The sequence below is a fragment of the Haliotis cracherodii genome, unplaced genomic scaffold (assembly GCF_022045235.1).
Source record: "Haliotis cracherodii isolate W230 unplaced genomic scaffold, xgHalCrac1.p SCAF_6, whole genome shotgun sequence".
NCBI lineage: Eukaryota > Metazoa > Mollusca > Gastropoda > Lepetellida > Haliotidae > Haliotis > Haliotis cracherodii.
Genome location: NW_027266319.1, coordinates 56,891,402 through 56,911,400, shown reverse-complemented (window position 1 = coordinate 56,911,400; position 19,999 = coordinate 56,891,402). Strand labels below are relative to the sequence as shown.

General features: G+C 40.9%; 1 protein-coding gene across 1 annotated transcript in view; it reads right to left on the bottom strand.

The window, feature by feature from the left end:
- LOC139446526 (guanylate cyclase soluble subunit beta-2-like) overlaps positions 1 to 13,702 on the bottom strand; it is a 94,577-nt gene extending 80,875 nt beyond the window's left edge. The window contains exons 1-3 of the mRNA XM_071227829.1: positions 13,603 to 13,702; positions 13,055 to 13,144; positions 11,608 to 11,681 (exon numbers count right to left, since the gene is read on the bottom strand). Of these exons, the coding sequence (XP_071083930.1) occupies positions 11,608 to 11,681; positions 13,055 to 13,144; positions 13,603 to 13,702 (264 nt within the window). The remainder of the gene's footprint in view (positions 1 to 11,607; positions 11,682 to 13,054; positions 13,145 to 13,602) is intronic.
- Between the last annotated feature and the right edge of the window lie 6,297 nt (positions 13,703 to 19,999).

Here is a 19,999-nt window from a genome sequence, read left to right as displayed (position 1 = left end):
AACATAACTCCTCAATCTCATGACACTGCTTAAATTAAAGCGAAAATGAAATGTCCATTATACTGTGAAATCTCAACTGAAGGCAGAATCCATTCTCCGATTACGACAAATTCAGTAAGCCTGTGTTTGAGTCATAATGAAAAAGTCTTGGCACCAGGTGTTGGCGAAAAGAACTTATCCAGCTCTACCTTCGGCCTCCCCTACAAACACACGGAAAGGTAAGACAATCGCTCACCAAAAACAACATGGGAACATACGGCACAACGAAAACGTGAGCCCCGCACCGGACACCAATTTTCTCACCAATGCGCAAAATCAGGAAACGCCCCAACATGTCCACCATAAAACCACTTGAATGCTCCTCTGAGGACATGAATGCTGCAAGACATTTGAAACAAAGACACCGACACATGTACGGATCTGACTTAGGAAAAGTTATTTGCGAAAGCCATGCCATGGTATAATGGACAATGCTTATGACGTATTTCTTACACAATGTCATTTCCACATTTCCCTTGAAGTTTACGTTGAGACCATACGGAAGTTAAATCATCCAGAAACAAAGGAGACAAGAAAGAAGACCTTTGCGACAATATGTGTCCCTTTTTGATGAACGGGATACTGCACTAATGATGCCATGCAGGTTATAGAGGAATGTCTCCTTAACACATGCTCTGACATTGATTTCAAGTCACGTAGTTTTAACATTCCTGGCAAGGATGTCAAAGGCCCTGTACCATTTGATGTAAATCCCGAACGAGAATTTTGAATCTGCAATCCCGTTTCAGAATCGTTGATGAAATCCTTATGCGACTATGCTTATTCTCCAAATAAATAATGCAAAAGCGTACGGGTGTTACGACTATTCAATGCATGGAAGAAAGACAAAAACGATTAGACCATATTGAAAAAATAGGTACAACCTTCCAAGCCTAAACCCAGAGTGCCTTAAACAGAAATCTTACGATATTCATTACAAAGGTCATGAATCAGAAGTGCACAAAGGCTCGGGACAATCTTTTCCATGAATTACATTGCTTGGAGAATTGATCTTCAGCAACTTATGCTTGTCGTAAGAGGCGACTAATATGATCGGTTGGTGCGTGGCATTTGACAGGTACGAGTGCAGTTATCTGTTTCTTACACACCCTGACATGGCACCATTTTAGCATCGAGACCTGTGAATATACGGGGTAGAATAGGTCTTCCGCAACCGATGCTTGCCGTAAAAGGCGACTATGCTTGCATTAAGAGGCGACTAACATGATCGGGTGGTTAGGCTCGCTGAATTGGTTCATTCATTGGTGTCATCGTATCCCAATTGAGTGGATCGATATTCATGATGTCAATCACTGGATTATCTGGTCCAGACTCGGTTATTTTTACAGACCGTCGTCATATAGCTTGAATATTGCTGAGTGCGTTAAGCAACAAACACACCAAACAAAACCATTTTAGCATCGAATGCATTTTTGGTCTATTCTCATGATTGCAGTGGTGCATTAATACGTAACACGACGGTCGTGAGTGACGTCATCCGGCTTAATGTTAACTACTTATACCTAGTGTGATTCTTCAACAAATTGTTTTTCGTTATATCTGGATTATCAAGGCGATGATGATAATGCAAATTAGATAAGATAAGAGCGCATTCGAAAACTTTAAAGTTTCGGCCGAACATGGGTGTGAATTCGGCCGAAGTGCGAGAAACTTATCTCAGCGATCAGGGATAATCCTCAGGTCAGAACCATGGAGTAGGCAGCCAGTCACGGACCTGGAATTCGATCGCACACATATGTTTGATACCAGTTATCTCAAATGGGTTTCTCATTCGCAGGTGTGTAGGAAAAAATGGTTTCCACAAAATCACTGCTGCCTGCAATACTGCTTGCACCAGACAAACCAGTGGTCGACGGTGTGAGCAATGATCAATTTCATGTTGGTCACTGATCCTGAACAATCCACATTGTGTACGATAATGCCATGATAGACATACCTCATCATCACGCAGACATACTTCTGTTGAATTTGTCTTAGCTCCAGATTCAAATTGAATGAACGTCTCTGAGTCTGGACAAAAGTAGTTTACGCCATCACGAAAACTCAGGACTGAGTCGTCAGCACGCTTACTATTCCTGGTGACGTCCCAGGTTCGATTCCTACATTGGCTCATTAATATGTAAATGCCTATTGTACGTATCAGATTATGATCACAAATCACTGTCAATCACTAGCCCAAACTCGATTTTCACAGACTGTTGTCATATCAATAGTCGGGTAAAAAGAAAGTATGCACATGAAAGTACATACTTCACTGTGCTCATTTCTGTGTACTGTGACATTGCAACCCCCATGTCTCTTTAGACGTCATGCGAACGAGACCAGTTGTGAGATGCTCTTTGATATAATGCTTGTAATGTCGCCTATGATATCCGGATCAAATACACCATCGAATAAGGATTTCTTGATTGTTTCATTTTTAGCCACCATCAAACATGGGTTTAGCTGGAATATTGAGTATGGCAACAAACAAACAGGCACTGAGACAGAAAGCCTGCATTGCATACCCAGTCCGGATGTAAGTGGCCATCTAGATGACCAGATATGGTGTGCAAACGTATCCGTGTTTGATTTGCAAATCCAACCAAGATTGCCGACGACTGCAGCACCAATGTAAGATATTACGTTAGGTGTTTACAGCAATCAGCCAGCTTTTACAAGATTCACACTAATCAATTTAGCTCGTCGACTTCCATGGCACAGCGAGATCGAGACCTGCCCGCATCCCAGCCATGATAAATGGATTGATTCAATTATATTGGGAACAAAGGCGGCATCTCTCGTGGCAGGGGAAAGACGTTCGATGTAGACATGGGCATCAATTAGCTAAAAGCTGTAAAATGAAACACCCAGGGGTCAACAGTGATCTGCCGGCCAACCCCACGACGATGTATGACTTAGGGGCAGCTAGAGGTTATGTAATTGTTCAGGAATGTGCGGGGGAAGGAGGGGCGCGGGGGGTGGGGGGATGGGGGGGGGGGGGGGGATGGGGGGGGAGGGGTTGGGTGAGAACTTTCTTAGGTTCCAGACACGGCTGTTGTTACCAGCCAGACTTTTACTAGATTGGTGGTTTTTATGTCAACAGGAGTTTGGGTATATACCAGTGCTTGGGGCTTGGCTCGGGAGTTGGCATTTCTTCAGCACTTCTTCAGTCCATCACATGTCAGTCTGTATTGTATGTTACAAAGGGAGGGAAAGATAACTGACAGCTTACGCAGAACGATCTCAGGTTTATACAGTTACTCACATGGAACCAGTTAGGTGGTGGGAGCGTGCATCGAAACTTACAAACCGGCTGTCCTAAACTGCACTTGTCTCAGTCCCTGCCCCCGCCCCTGTCAAGTCCCTGTATCTATATTTCTCTCTGCCTCTGTCCCTGTCCCTGTCTCTCTATATGTTCCCGTACCTTTCCCCATCCCTTCCCCTGTGCGTGCCCCCGCCTCTATCTCTGCCCCTGTCTCTGTCCCCGCATTTATCCCTGCCTGTGTCCCTCTCCTTGTGTCTGTCTACGTCTTCTCCTGTGTGACACGTAATCTCTATCATAATCTATGTAACCATCATTGACCAGTATTTTAAGCCCATTTATTGCTGAGCATCTTTTAATATTGGCAAGTATTTTGCACAACCACCAGTTGCTAAAGTGATGACGTAAATCATGCTGGGGTATCATGCAGGAAGCAGAGGCACCGTCAGTTACCATGATCCCCAGCGAGGTTGCCAAGCTTTGGTTCTGGGGGCCTAGATGTACAAATTACATTGTTACGCCCAAATATGTTTTATAATTTTATTTTTTTTAATGTGTCTTTGTATTCCTGATACGTTCGTGTACATATGAACTTGTTCTCGTCGCAATATGGCTGAAATTATGCAAATTGCAATGTTAAATTTAACAAACTCACTCACTGTAAGTTTCTGTCCCCATCCCCGCTTCTGTTCCTGTCTCTCTCCTTGTCCCTACCCCTTCCCCTGTCTGTGTCCCCGACTTTAACTCTGTCTCTGTACCTGCCCCTGTCCCAGTCTCTGCCGCATACCCCGGCCATATCTCTGTCCTGTTCCCTTTCTCGGTGTGAACGTGTGTATGTGTGTGTGTGTGTGTATTGATTTCATAGTGATAGCCAAATGAGATACCATGCCGCTGTTTAACATGAATACCCCACTCAGACACAATATACTGACTCCAAGCCGACAGGTCCTTGTTTTAGCCCTTTAGGGTAACAATAAGTACCATCGTTTAAAGTCTTTTGTTATGACGCGACCGGGGATTGAACCCATGAATTTCAGACGGAGATGGTCATTCCTATAAAGTTGTTCAAATAGTTGATTTGTCAATCCATTTCAATGTCATTTCAATGTGTCAAGAAGGTTAAACAAACGTGTTTAACTGGGCTGATAGATTCGCTGTAAATGGTTGTAAAATTTGGAATGGTAGGGTAAGAAAGAGGTTTAGTGATATGGATTTAGGACATCTGTGTTACAACAAGCGTTACAGATGACTTTTCTGTTTGTACACAGGTGGAACAATGGCGTATGAATGAATATGTTACCAGTTAATATGTTAAGAAAAGAAGAGGGGCGAAATTGGCTAAATAAATTGAGAATGTACCGATGTTACAAGCAAGTATATGGGACAGAATACAATGTTTCAAATAAGATGCCCGGAAACTATATCTTTTTCGAGAGGATACTGGTCGGTACGAAGGTATACCTGTCCATGATAGAACACGTTTTCACTGTTATCACAGCGTAGTAGACGAGGTCCATGTTTTGTTTCAATGCGTATTATATGACGATACAGGGCAACTCTTTTTAATGAATGTATTGCTAAATTTAGAATCTTTTAGAAATACCTGATATCGACAAACTTTGTTTAATTTTCAGTGAATCCAGTATGTGTTTTATACTTGCCAAAGACTGCTTTTTAATTATTAATCGTAGAAAGCATATTTTATGTGGATAACGTTTTAATATATCATATTTATAGCATTTGTGTATTAATCTTATGATAATTTGTCTCTCATAATTTTATTCCAATGCTTGACAGATATTTCCTCCCAGCTCAACTCCTTGAAAAATTATTATGAAGATTAAAGTCTTTTCCGAAACCATGTGTAGTTTGTAGAGAAAGTGAATATGAATTTGACGCCTTGTAAAACATATGCGTATGGAACTGGCATGACAGGCAAAATATTGATAATCTCAGGCAGCGATGGGTTCCCAAAAGCAACTACATTTTTACATTCTATCTGGACAGTTGAAGCATACAAATTTTAGACTGGTTCGATTATGTGATGTGGGAAATGTCATTTGAAGCATTCTTAAACTGTTCGTAAAGTTGTTGTTTCGTTGGCTAATTCGTGTGTGTGTTCAATCGCCTAACACACTCAAGACGTCCTAGACAGCATGGTTTCCACCAAAGAAAAACGTGTTCTCATCATTGGTGAATACGTATGGCAATCCCATGTGAATACTACCATGACATTGAAGAATGTTTGGTTCTGATTTGTTAAAAAGAGGTATGCTTTTTCTTATTGATACTTCTTTTAAAGTCAGCCTTTTTCGCACAAAAAATGTACGTTTGAAATCGTCCATTGATATATGGACAGCCTACGCATCAATGGTTATTACAGTAGCTGATAATAACCCATTAGGATTGTTTGTTTTCAATATCAGAACAACTGTTTATCAAACATGATGAAATCTATTTCAGAGCACACACAATTAAGGAAAACAAACACAAACAAGTCGTGTAAGACGCCGCGATTCGCTGTGCAGAGTTGCGCCCCTTGGGCACGCATCAACTAAGTCCGCGAACCTGACCGACCTGATCCCGTTAGTCGCCTTTTACGACAAGTATAGGAACCTTTTACGGCAAGCATGGGTTGCTGAAGACCTATTGTACCCCGGATCTTCACGGGTCCGGTGTATATTGAATACCACACGGAGAACAGTATTTGTAACATTGAACATTGCGTTTACTTTAAGTGTATTATGTATTTCTCCGATAAATTCTCTTTGATATTCTTATCTCCAGGCGCTTTATGACCAGCTCCTTATCATGTGAGATTTGAATGGCCATAACCCACTTTGGGGTAGTAATGTCAGCAGTCGGCAATACAAAGAATATATTACCAGATGCGTTTTTCTTAAATAACGATTTATGAATTTTTAATGAAAGTTCTCACACATATCTACATCCTGCAACTGACACTTACTTGTCAGTTGAAGATTCTTCTTATTTACTAAATGATTAAGAATGGTCACTCCATCTGTAACGACATCTGATGTTCCACCTTCATCTTAATGGGTTTTTACTCTAGCCAAATGGGTTTTACATGAATTTGTTTGAACTAGCAAGTAGAAACATGATATTTGTATTGATGATCCTAACTAACCGATGGATGTATTCCGAAGTCCTCTGCGAATGCTCACACACGTAAACCATGGCTTAACGTTATTAATGATTGCAGGAAAGAGGCTGAACAGTAGCCATTAAATGCCACATAATCTAAATAGGTTCCGAATTTTAAATGCTAAAGTCCTGCGGTAATTTTCAAGAAAACAAATGCTAGTCTTTGCATAAAAATGTTTCCGAAATAAATTCACGTAGACCTTGGTCCAAAGTAGGGCACATGATTCAGAAAATTTAAGGTAAGGGAAGTACATCTGGCATCCAACTTAAAAATGGAGTTCAATTGTTAACTGATAAATATACCTGAAAATACAAACAACAGCAAGAAATGAAAAAGATTATGATCAAATATGTTCCATTCATGAGTTCCATAATTAAAAGTCCGTGGTCATGCCCCATGGTATATACTGCTTCAGGGTTTGATAAGATACATAATCAAATGTTTACCGCAATTATGTTCAGAAACCCTTTTGATAATATTTGACGAAATCTGGACGTCAGAAGAATTTCCTTCATGGCGAGATGCTACAACTGAACCTACACCTGGACGTAATTATACTGATTCCGCCAATAATTGACCTATTTCATTGACCAGCTGAGTTTGCAACGGAAACGGATTTAAAGAGAAACTATGTACACATTTTTGTAGAAAATATAAAAAGCACAAAGATCCGGAACTTAAAGTTGTAAAAGAAGCCAAGTTTCAGGGTATTATTTTCGATCACCATTTGACCTTTCTTGTCCCACAAAAAATACTTAAAGATTAAATGCTTGAAGGCACTTGATTTATTGATGGTTGTTTCAAATTCAAAGGAATGGGGGAATCAGAAAACCCTCCTCCGATTCTACAGAGAACTGATCCGCTCTAAACGTGATTACGGCTCCATCATTCATTATTTATTGTGAGGCTTGGAAAGGTAATTTGAAAAAAAAATCACGATTTTGTTCATCACCAAGGCCTAAGGCTTTTCTTGCAGCCTTCAAAAGTTCGCCGATTCACAGCCTGTATGTGGAGGCCGGTGATCCGTCTCCTAAACAACGTTGCATTACATTATCGTTGCAGTTGATTTCTAAATTGCATTCTACTGAATCCAATCCAGCGTATGACTGTGTTTTTAATCCTCTTTACGAGGAACTCTGCAATAGCAAAACATATCTTATTTCGCCACTTTGAATAAAAAATAAAGAATAAGAATAAAATCTGATATTTCTGCTTCTAGAATAAATCTTGAAAATAAAGCTTTTGTCTTCTCAAACCATGGCAGTTAGTAAAGCCAGAGGTTTAGGTAACATTACCTATGCTTTAGAAATCTGAAACAGATCACCTAATTTATTTTACTATTCAATTTTGTACGTCCGAGTCAACGAAGAGCATTAGAACACATTTGTAAATAATCAAAATATAATCAAGTTATTATATTTCCAGACTCCCTTTCTTGTTCTTCATCTGCTACAAATCAGTTTTGCAAAAATCCACTTTTGACCTTGCTACTGGCCAACATGACATCGGGTTTGTTGGTTACCCAGGCATGTTAGAATCATAGGTAACACAATGGCTGATGTTGCAGCTAAAGCACCTTTCAGAACATCTGTGACATCTGATCCTAAACAGCGATTACAAGCCGGTGACGAGATTTAATGCACAAGAAGTGGGACACCCAGGTGGGTATACATAGATTACATGAAATTAAACAAACTGTCGGTTACAACATGGGTTGTCAGTCCAGATTTACAGAGGTCATTTTACTACGATGTCGTATTGGCCATAGCCGATATACTGTATCCCTTATGACTAGGAAATCACCGTCCTGCATGACCTGCTTGATTGTGTTGATTAGTCCATCACAAAGGATAAGTATTCAAATCAACACCTTCAAGGGATATTATCAAATAGGTCAGCATTCATATCATTATTTGTTTTTCAAAGCAAAATACATTCTTTGGTAACTTTTGATTGATTTATGTGTTTTGTGTATTAAAATAAAAGATATTTGACAACTGAGATTGATTTAGTGTGAAATGATTGTCCCCAGGTGTGGATATGTAAAAAACGTCATTCAAAGTCGTATTATCTTATGTGTTTATTTAATGTTCGCCTAAATTAGTCAATACTCACCAACACCTGAAGGGAATATGCAAATCCTTCTGGTGTCCAATGAGGTAACAATTGTACTGCCCCCATAGTCCCTCGTATGGTTATCCACCTTCAGTTACTGGCGACTTTGTTTTGTAATGTACTGAGAGTTATGGTTATGACCTTTTAATGGTCTACTACTAGTTTTATTTACGACTTTGTGACATTGTACTTATTTTAGGTTTTAAGATGTTATTTATGTATAATACTTTCCAGTCACGTTATGGCTGGAATATTGCTGAGGTGACTATAAATTTTAACTCAATCACTTTCGTTTAAAAATCGAGGCTGGTTATTATCTGTCGTGTGTTACATACATGTGGATAACACCCTTCCTACTTAACATTTCCATTCATCACTTGCTTGATAACGGTGTTGGGATCTACACCAAAACCTCGGACATACATTGTAATATCGAAGTTGCATATCCATAGAACTATCTCCGTTGTTCAGATCCCTTGATCATACCAACTTCTAAATGCTTCTAAATGAAGTCACTTGAGACTAATGAGGAAATGAATTCACTTGAGAATCATGAGGAGATGGTTTAATGACTTGATTGATGTTGTCGAGAGTACGGCGCACTACCTGGTGCGAAAGACAGTTACCTGTCATTAACCATACAACAAAACAGTTCCAGCGTTCTGAATACCTTTCAACTATACATCCAAGACATTGATTATTTTATTTGCAGCAACTGTTTTTCAAGTTAATCTTCCAACAAACATGAACTATTGTGAAAAATATTTGCTTTCACCTTACCTTTTATCATTAATGCAAACGTGGATTATTGTTCATTCAGATATGGTCAATTGTAGTTGTCGCAGTCGAGTGAGTGAGCGAGTAGGGCTTAATGCCTCTGTTTGTAACATAATTTCAATTACATCACATTGCGAGACCTTGATAAGGGTTTGTGTGTGGAATTGGGGGAGGGGGAGATTGGGTTGGTTCGGTGTGGCTGTGACATCTGTCCATATAGTCTATATTATTTTATGAGCAACATACTTCCTCAATCTCGTGACACTGCTTAAATTAAAGCGAAAATGAAATGTCCATTATACTGTGAAATCTCAACTGAAGGCAGAATCCATTCTCCGATTACGACTAATTCAGTAAGCATGTGTTTGAGTCAAAATGAATAAGTCTTTGCCCCAGGTGTTGGCGAAAAGAACTTATCCAGCTCTAATTTCGGCCTCCCCTACAAACACACGAAAAGGTAAAGACAATCGCTCACCAAAAACAACATAGGAACATACGGCACAACGAAAACGTGAGCCCCGCACCGGACACCACTTTTCTCACCAATGCGCCAAATCAGGAAACGCCTCAACATGTCCACCATAAAACAACTTGAATGCTCCTCCAAGGACATGAATGCTCCAAGACATCTGAAACAAAGACACCGACACATGTACGGATCTGACTTAAGAAAAGTTATTTGCGAGAGCTACACGACGATTCTATGCCATGGTATAATGGACAATGCTTATGACGTATTTCTTACACAATGTCATTTCCACATTTCCCTTGAAGTTTACGTTGAGACCATACGGAAGTTAAATCATCCAGAAACAAAGGAGACAAGAAAGAAGACCTTTGCGACAATATGTGTCCCTATTTGATGAACGGGATACTGCACTAATGATGCCATGCAGGTTATAGAGGAATGTCTCCTTAACACATGCTCTGATATTGCTTTCAAGTCACGTAGTTTTAACATTCCTGGCAAGGATGTCAAAGGCCCTGTACCATTTGATGTAAATCCCGAACGAGAATTTTGAATCTGCAATCCCGTTTCAGAATCGTTGATGAAATCCTTATGCGACTATGCTTATTCTCCAAATAAATAATGCAAAAGCGTACGGGTGTTACGACTATTCAATGCATGGAAGAAAGACAAAAACGATTAGACCATATTGAAAAAATAGGTTTAACCTTCCAAGCCTAAACCCAGAGTGCTTAAACAGAAATCTTACGATATTCATTATAAAGGTCATGAATCAGAAGTGCACAGAGGCTCGGGACAATCTTTTCCATGAATTAAATTGCTTGGAGAATTGATCTTCAGCAACTTATGCTTGTCTTAAGAAGCGACTAATTTGATCGGATGGTGCGTGGCATTTGACAGGTACGAGTGCAGTTATCTGTTTCTTACACACCCTGACATGGCACCATTTTAGCATCGAGACCTGTGAATATACGGGGTAGAATAGGTCTTCTGCAACCCATGCTTGCCGTAAAAGGCGACTATGCTTGCATTAAGAGGCGACTAACATGATCGGGTGGTTAGGCTCGCTGACTTGGTTCATTCATTGGTGTCATCGTATCCCAATTGAGTGGATCGATATTCATGATGTCAATCACTGGATTGTCTGGTCCAGACTCTGTTATTTTTACAGACCGTCGTCATATAGCTTGAATATTGCTGAGTGCGTTAAGCAACAAACACACCAAACAAAACCATTTTAGCATCGAATGCATTTTTGGTCTATTCTCATGATTGCAGTTGTGCATTAATACGTAACACGACGGTCATGAGTGACATCATCCGGCTTACTGTTAACTACTTATACCTAGTGTGATTCTTCAACAAATTGTTTTTCGTTATATCTGGATTATCAAGGCGATGATGATAATGCAAATTAGATAAGATAAGAGCGCATTCGAAAACTTTAAAGTTTCGACACAGACATGGGTGAATTCGGCCGAAGTGCGAAAAACTTCTCAGAGATCAGGGATAATCCTCAGGTCAGAACCATGGAGTAGGCAGCCAGTCACGGACCTGGAATTGGATCGCAGACATATGTTTGATACCAATTATATCAAATGGGTTTCTCATCCGCAGGTGTGTAGGAAAAAAATGGTTTCCTCAAAATCACTGCTGCCTGCAATACTGCTTGCACCAGACAAACCAGTGGTCGACGGTGTGAGCAATGATCAATTTCCTGTTGGTCACTGATCATGACAGTCCACATTGTGTACGATAATGCCATGATAGACATACCTCAACAACATGCAGACGTACTTCTGTTGAATTTGTCTTAGCTCCAGATTCAAACTGAATGAACGTCTCTGAGTCTGGACAAAAATAGTTTACGCCTTCATCACGAAAACTCTTTTTCAGGACTGAGTCGTCAACGCTTGCTATTCCTGGTGACGTCCCAGGTTCGAATCCCTACATTGGCTCATTATGTAATTGCCTGTAATTACGTATCAGATTATGATCACAAATCACTGTCAATCACGAGTCCATAGTCGATTTTCACAGATTGTCGTCATATCAATAGCCGGGTAAAAAGAAAGTATGCACTTGAAAGTATATACTTCACTTTGCTCATTTCTGTGTACTGTGACATTGCGACCCCCATGTCCCTTGAGAATGAAACCAGTTGTGAGATGCTCTTTGATATAATGCATGTAATGTCGCCTATGATATCCGGATCAAATACACCATCGAATAAGGATTTCTTGATTGTTTCATTTTTAGCCACCATCAAACATGGGTTTAGGTGGAATATTGAGTATGGCAACAAACAAACAGGCACTGAGACAGAAAGCCTGCATTGCATACCCAGTCCGGATGTAAGTGGCCATCTAGATGACCAGATATGGTGTGCAAACGTATCCGTGTTTGATTTGCAAATCCAACCAAGATTGCCGACGACTGCAGCACCAATGTAAGATATTACGTTAGGTGTTTACAGCAATCAGCCAGCTTTTACCAAGATTCACACTAATCAATTTAGCTCGTCGACTTCCATGGCACAGCGAGATCGAGACCTGCCCGCATCCCCGCCATGATAAATGGATTGATTCAATTATATTGGGAACAAAGGCGGCATCTCTCGTGGCAGGGGAAAGACGTTCGATGTAGACATGGGCATCAATTAGCTAAAAGCTGTAAAATGAAACACCCAGGGGTCAACAGTGATCTGCCGGCCAACCCCACGACGATGTATGACTTAGGGGCAGCTAGAGGTTATGTAATTGTTCAGGAATGTGCGGGGGAGGGGGGGGGGGTGGTGAGGGGGGGGAGAGGGGTTGGGTTAGAACTTTCTTAGGTTCCAGACACGGCCAGAGACAGCTCCTCATTCTGACTTTTACTAGATTGGTGGTTTCTATGTCAACAGGAGTTTGGGTATATACCAGTGCTTGGGCCTTGGCTCAGGAGTTGGCATTTCTTCAGCACTTCTTCAGCCCATCACATGTCAGTCTGTATTTTATGGTACAAAGGGAGGGACAGATAACTGACAGCTTACGCAGAACGATCTCAGGGTTATACAGTTACTCACATGGAACCAGTTAGGTGGTGGGAGCGTGCATCGAAACTTACAAACCGGCTGTCCTAAACTGCACTTGTCTCAGTCCCTGCCCCCGCCCCTGTCAAGTCCCTGTATCTATATTTCTCTCTGCCTCTGTCCCTGTCCCTGTCTCTCTATATGTTCCCGTACCTTTCCCCATCCCTTCCCCTGTCCGTGCCCCCGCCTCTATCTCTGCCCCTGTCCCTGTCCCCGCATCCTTGTGTCTGTCTACGTCTTCTCCTGTGTGACACGTAATCTCTATCATAATCTATGTAACCATCATTGACCAGTATTTTAAGCCCATTTATTGCTGAGCATCTTTTAATATTGGCAAGTATTTTGCACAACCACCAGTGGCTAAAGTGATACGTAAATCATGCTGGGGTATCATGCAGGAAGCAGAGGCACCGTCAGTTACCATGATCCCCAGCGAGGTTGCCAAGCTTTGGTTACTGGGGGCCTATAGCCTGTGTTTTAAGATATGTAGAAATTACATCGTTACGCCCAAATATGTTTTATAATTTATTTATTTTTTAATGTGTCTTTGTATTCCTGACACGTTCGTGTACATATGAACTTGTTCTCGTCGCTATATGGCTGAAATAATGCCAATGCGACGTTAAATTTTAACAAACTCACTCACTGTAAGTTTCTGTCCCTGTCCCCGCTTCTGTTCCTGTCTCTCTCCTTGTCCCTACCCCTTCCCCTGTCTGTGTCCCCGACTCTATCTCTGTCTCTGTCCCTTCCCCTGCCCCAGTCTCTGCCGCATACCCCGGCCATATCTCTGTCCTGTTCCATTTCTCGGTGTCTCACACCCTTTCACTGTATTTGATGATGCAATATGGAATGAAGAAACGTGTCAGTTATTTGCCATTGAAAAGTAACATTTCCACTAATTCAGTTTGCTGAACCAGAGAAATACAACCTTTAACTGCCAAGAACGTCTTTCCACTTTACAAATACAACAAACTTAAATTTTGGACATAAAACAAACTGAATTTTGAATTAATTAAACTTGAAGATACAATGAAAATTGAAAATAAGGTTACTGTTTTTAGCGATTACTTCCAAACGATTATGTTCAAGCCTGCCCAATACACAAAAGTGAAATGAAATAGGATTTATGGTCCATGATTATTGCACTTATGTAGCGACGTGCATGTGCACGTGTGTGTGAACGTGTGTATGTGTGTGTGTATGGATTTTATAGTGATAGCCAATTGAGATACCATGCCGCAGTTTAACATGAATACCCCACTCAGACACAGTATTCTGACTCCAAGCCGACAGGTCCTTGTTTTAGCCCTTTAGGGTAACAATAAGTACCATCGTTTGAAGTCTTTTGGTACGACGCGACCGGGGATTGAACCCATGAATTTCAGGCGGACGCTCTACCACAAGACCACAGAGATGACACTTCGCTTAATACTTATTCATGCAATGGATTGAAGAACAGTCTCCTCCCGTGACATTCAGTCCGTGATTCACCATGACTCGTTATTCTGTGATTAGCCACCTGTCCTAACATCAGTGTAGCACATCATTTATCTGTACCATTAGGTAATTGTTCACTTCACAAGCAATACAAGAGGTCAAACTATGCTTGATAAGGGCAGAACAACTATTACATGTCAGTCAGAGACAGACATGTAGCAACAACAATAAAGAAAAATGCACCTGCGTGTCAATTGTAATAAAGTGCCACATTTCAGCTCTAATGCAGTCTGATACCTCTTGCTGGGCTTTATCTGACAGTGATGTATGCCCCGAATGCATGTATAATCTACAATTGAAAATGTCTCACTTATTCAACCAATTATTTCTACAGATTGGTTCCTGTCACGTCACTGGATAATTTGGCGTGTGTGGTGGTCTGGCTCATTTTGGTCGATATACGTGTGGAGGAGTTCATGTCATTTATAACTTGAGAGAAGCAGTGGAATGTTATCATGGTCGTTTCAAATGATGTGTCAGATTGTACCATCATCCATAGAAGGTACAGTTGGTTATTCCTTCAAAGTTGTTCAAATAGTTGATTTGTCAATCCATTTCAATGCCATTTCAATGTGTCAAGAAGGTTAAAAAAAAATGTGTTTAACTGGGCTGATAGATTCGCTGTAAATGGTTGTAAAATTTGGAATGGTAGGGTAAGAAAGAGGTTTAGTGATATGGATTTAGGACATCTGTGTTACAACAAGCGTTACAGATGAATTTTCTGTTTGTACACAGGTGGAACAATGGCGTATGAATGAATATGTTACCAGTTAATATGTTAAGAAAAGAAGAGGGGCGAAATTGGCTAAATAAATTGAGAATGTACCGATGTTACAAGCAAGTATATGGGACAGAATACAATGTTTCAAATAAGATGCCCGGAAACTATATCTTTTTCGAGAGGATACTGGTCGGTACGAAGGTATACCTGTCGATGATGGAACATGTTTTCACTGTTATCACAGCGTAGTAGACGAGGTCTATGTTTTGTTTCACTGCGTATTATATGACGATACAGGGCAACTAATGAATGTATTGCTAAATTTAGAATCTTTTAGAAATACCTGATATCGACAAACTTTGTTTAATTTTCAGTGATTCCAGTATGTGTTTTATACTTGCCAAAGTCTGCTTTTTAATTATTAATCGTAGAAAGCATCTTTTATGTACATGACGTTTTACTGTATCATCTTTATAGCAATTGTGTATAAATCTTGATAATTTGTCTCTCATAATTCTATTGAATGGTTCTGTACATTCTATCTATGTCAAGTTGTACAAAGCTGTTTTATGTATGTAGAGAAGTGAGACAGTAGTAAACTATTGTCTGTCTGTTTCTCATACATGAACAGATCCCATCCTCGTCATCCCGTTGAGGACACATGTGATATTGTAGCCTGTTAAAATCACAAGTGATCACCCTATCAAGGAAAGAAGTAAACTTACATTGTATTTGAGACATTAAAACCTTAAAAGTTTAGAGGTGTCAACCTTGTATTTTATTGTATACTCACACGCAAAAGAAACGCAAATCGAGTATGCAGTATACATGTTATTTATTTTTAACAGTAAAGACAAGAAATACTAATAGGGCAAGATTGAAAAAAGATGCCGCGATTCGCTGTGCAGAGTTGCGTCCCCTGGACACACCAGAAACCTATGATTGTGGGTTCGAATTCCGGTTCATCCAGATTATGTTTCTAGGTTTGTCAGCACCATACCGGTGGGTTTCACCGATACCTGCATCACTTCGGGCTTTCCTCCCACATTAAGCTGATATGCCGTGATATAACTGGAATAATGTTAAAAGCGGCGTTAAACCCAACTCACTCACTCACTCGGGTCAATACCCAAAATGCCAATACCTGGCGTGGCCACCATAAGCATTGATCACTGCCACACATCTCCTGTACATTTAGTGGATCAGGCGATTTGTGAAGGCCCTAGGGATCCTCCTGAACACATCCAGAGTAGCTGTGCGTAGGTCATCGGCAGTTGTAGGGACTGGGCGCACAGTGTGCAGACGCCTTTAAACCTCATCCCACAAGTGTTCGATGGTGTTCAGATCAGGGCTGAGGGCTGGCCACGGTAAAACACGGATGTTGTGTTGTTGCAGAAAGGCCATGGTATCTCTGGCAACATGGGGACGAGCGTTGTCCTGCTGGAAAGTGTGTTGTTCATGTTGTGCAAAAAATGGAACAACGTGGGGTCTGATCACTTGGTCGATATACCGCTGAGCGGTGACGTCGTGTCCCCGACCTTGACCAACATTCAGAAAGCACATGGGTCCAAGTCTCGCATTAAGTCCAATTCCTGCCCATATCATGACGCTAGGTCAACCCCATGGATCCCTTTCCACAACGTTTCTGTCAGCGAAACGATCACCTCGACGCCGCCAATTTCTGACTCTTCCGTCGGCATGGGAGACACAAAAGTGACTTTCATCAGAGAAGATGATACGCTTCCACTCACGATGACGCCAATTGTGATGACCCTGTGCCCACTGAAGTCGTGCTTGTCGATGCTGTGGTTGGAGAACAGGACGACGTGCTGGTCGGCGACATGTGAGGTTGTTGGAACGGAGACGTCGGATCACAGTGTCCCGGCTAATGTGTCGATTATATGTTCCTTATGGTCTGTCGAGCACTTTCACTTGCAGTTAGGATCGGATGTCGCTGGTGTTGACGGGTAATCTGCCGATCTTGTCGAGGTGTGGTGACCGCTCCGAGGAAGGTAATCTGTGGTCTGTGTAGCATTGTATCGATGAAGGAGACGGTAAATTGTGGTCATATTGACAATAAAATGACGGTCAACATCTCGGACAGACTCTGGAGCTTCCAAACGTCGATAGCCTGGTTTCTCTGAATTTGAGTTAAGCGTGGCATTGTTGACCAAGGAGTGGTAGGTCCAAGAATCGGCCACAGTTTTATACCCACTACAGTTCGTGACAGTTCGCGCATTTTCGATTTTGCGAGAAATGGGTGCATGATACCCACATATTCATTGAAATGGTGCCTTTTGGCGATTCGTTTTTTATGTTGCGTTTTTACTCGGGGCTTCCAAAATGCAACCAAAAATATGGATAACACCATCAGGCTTCACTACATGCTAAAACTCGTATCAATTTATAGTTCCGAGTGTGTTACCTATTTGCTTAAAACCGCTTGCCTTTCTTTTGCGTGTGAGTATATTTTGAGGTATCAGTGAGGATTTACAACCAAAAGGAGGAGGAGCTAGGTATAACTTTGGCTTTGTCTACAAATCTGACCTGTTGCTGTGTAAGACCGTCACAATTTGACACTTAAGGAATTCCACTAATGACACCGTTTTAGCAGATCTGACGACAGGTCATACAGAGGCATTTTTTTAAAAAGAAACCCAACTATCATTTTAGTGAAGTGTGGCATTTGTATGAAAAGGTATTTGTAGGTATGAATGGAGTTCCATGGCTTGACAGATATTTCCTCCCAGCTCAACTCTTTGAAATATTATTATGAAGATTAAACTCTATTCCGAAACCATGTGTAGTTTGTAAAGAAAGTGAACATGAATTTGACGCCTTGTTAAATAGATGCGCATGAAAGTGGCATGGCAGGCAAAATATTGATAATCTCAGGCAGCGATGGGTTCCCAAAAGCAACTACATTTTTACATTCTATCTGGACAGTTGAAGCATACAAATTTTAGTCTGGTTCGATAATGTGATGTGGGAAATGTTATTTGAAGCATTCTTAAACTGTTCGTAAAGTTGTTGTTTCGTTGGCTAATTCGTGTGTGTGTCCAATCGCCTAACACACTCAAGACGTCCTAGACAGCATGGTTTCTACCATAGAAAAATGTGTTCTCATCATTAATGAATACGTGTGGCAATCCCATGTGAATTCTACCATGACATTGAAGAATGTTTGGTTCTGATTGGTTAAAAAGAGGTTTGCTTTTTCTTATTGATACCTCTTTTCAATTAAGCCTTTTTCGCACACAAAATGTACTTTTGAAATCGTCCATCGATATATGGACAGCCTACGCATCAATGGTTATTACAATTGCTGATAATAACCCATTAGAAATGTTTGCGTTCAATATCAGAACAACTGCTTATCAAACATGATGAAATCTATTTCAGAGCACACACAATTAAGGAAAACAAACACAAACCAGTCGCCGTTTTTCGCTGTGCAAAGTTGCGTCCCTTGGGCACGCCAGAATCCAGGTTCGTTCCGATTATGTTTCTAGGTTTGTCAGCATCCTACCGGTGCTCGTTGGTTTCACCAAAGAAAAAACGTTTGAGACTTGCATCACTACGGGGTTTCCTCCCACAGTATGCTTACACGCCGCGATATAACTGAAATACTGTTAAAAGTAGCGTTTAAACCAACTCGCTCACTACTCCTGTTTGTAGCGTAAAACATTCAGTCACCCACTGTAATCAATTTCCAATACATAGATACCAATTAAATGCACCTTTTCATCAGCTGCTTTTGTACCCGTCAACTACCTCGCGTGGACACCGGTAAGAGAAAGGGTCTCCAGCATCCTACATGTGTGCTTTTAGTAAGATCCAACTAAATAGATGGGTGATCTAGCCTGGTGGTTTGGTGGTTTGCATCGCAATTGATTGTGAACGCCTCTGTGGTCTTGTGTGTAGAGCGTCTATCAGAAGAGATCCCCTGGCCGAGTCATCCCAATAGGAGTAAAAATGGTACTCATGAGTACAGCGTTAAACAACACAAAGACAACAGTTTTTGTTTGTTTGTTTGTTTGTTGTTCAACGCCGCACTCAGCAATACTCCAGCTATATGACTGCGGTCTGTAAATAATCGAGTCTGGACCAGACAATTCAGTGATTGATATCACGAGCATCGATCCACACAATTGGGATACGATGACATGCAATAACCAAGTCAGCGAGCCTGACAACCCGATCCCGGTAGTCGCCTCTTACGTCAAGCATAGTCGCCTTTTACGGCAAGCATGGGTTGCTGAAGACCTATTCTACTCTGGATCTTCACGGGTCTTCTTGATAGTAATTTTTCTTTGTATAGACTATCAGGGGATGACAATTCTGAAACACGAGTAACAATATCGGTTGTGTACTACAAACATACATATCTACTATCAATCTTCTCATATTTATACCTCCAATCTAGGTATGTCGCTTCACGGGAAGTTTCAAAAATAAAATATTGTTTTATTCTGAGGTTTGGCTCAAAGAATTGTATTCCATGCAACCTTCATTCATTGGCTAGTTTTGTCAAAACATGTACACTTGCCCCTGAAAAAAGCACAAATGAGCATCCTCACATATTTCATAATTGACACGTATTTCGCTACCCATTCCTTTTGTGTCACTGCAAACTAAACAATTCAAATACTCATGTGTTACAGGGTGTGCATTTCCTGTTATAATGCGAAAGGTCTTATTACATTACATTGTCAGATCACTCAAAGAAAGATGTTATTGGTGAGAATCTTACCACCACCCCCTCAACACACTTACACACCAGCTCAGGATTACCCACCTACTATGAGAGTCCAATCTCCTAGCTTGTAGACGACGTGCATGACTCAAATAAACTGTTAGACCAAGATCACACGACCATA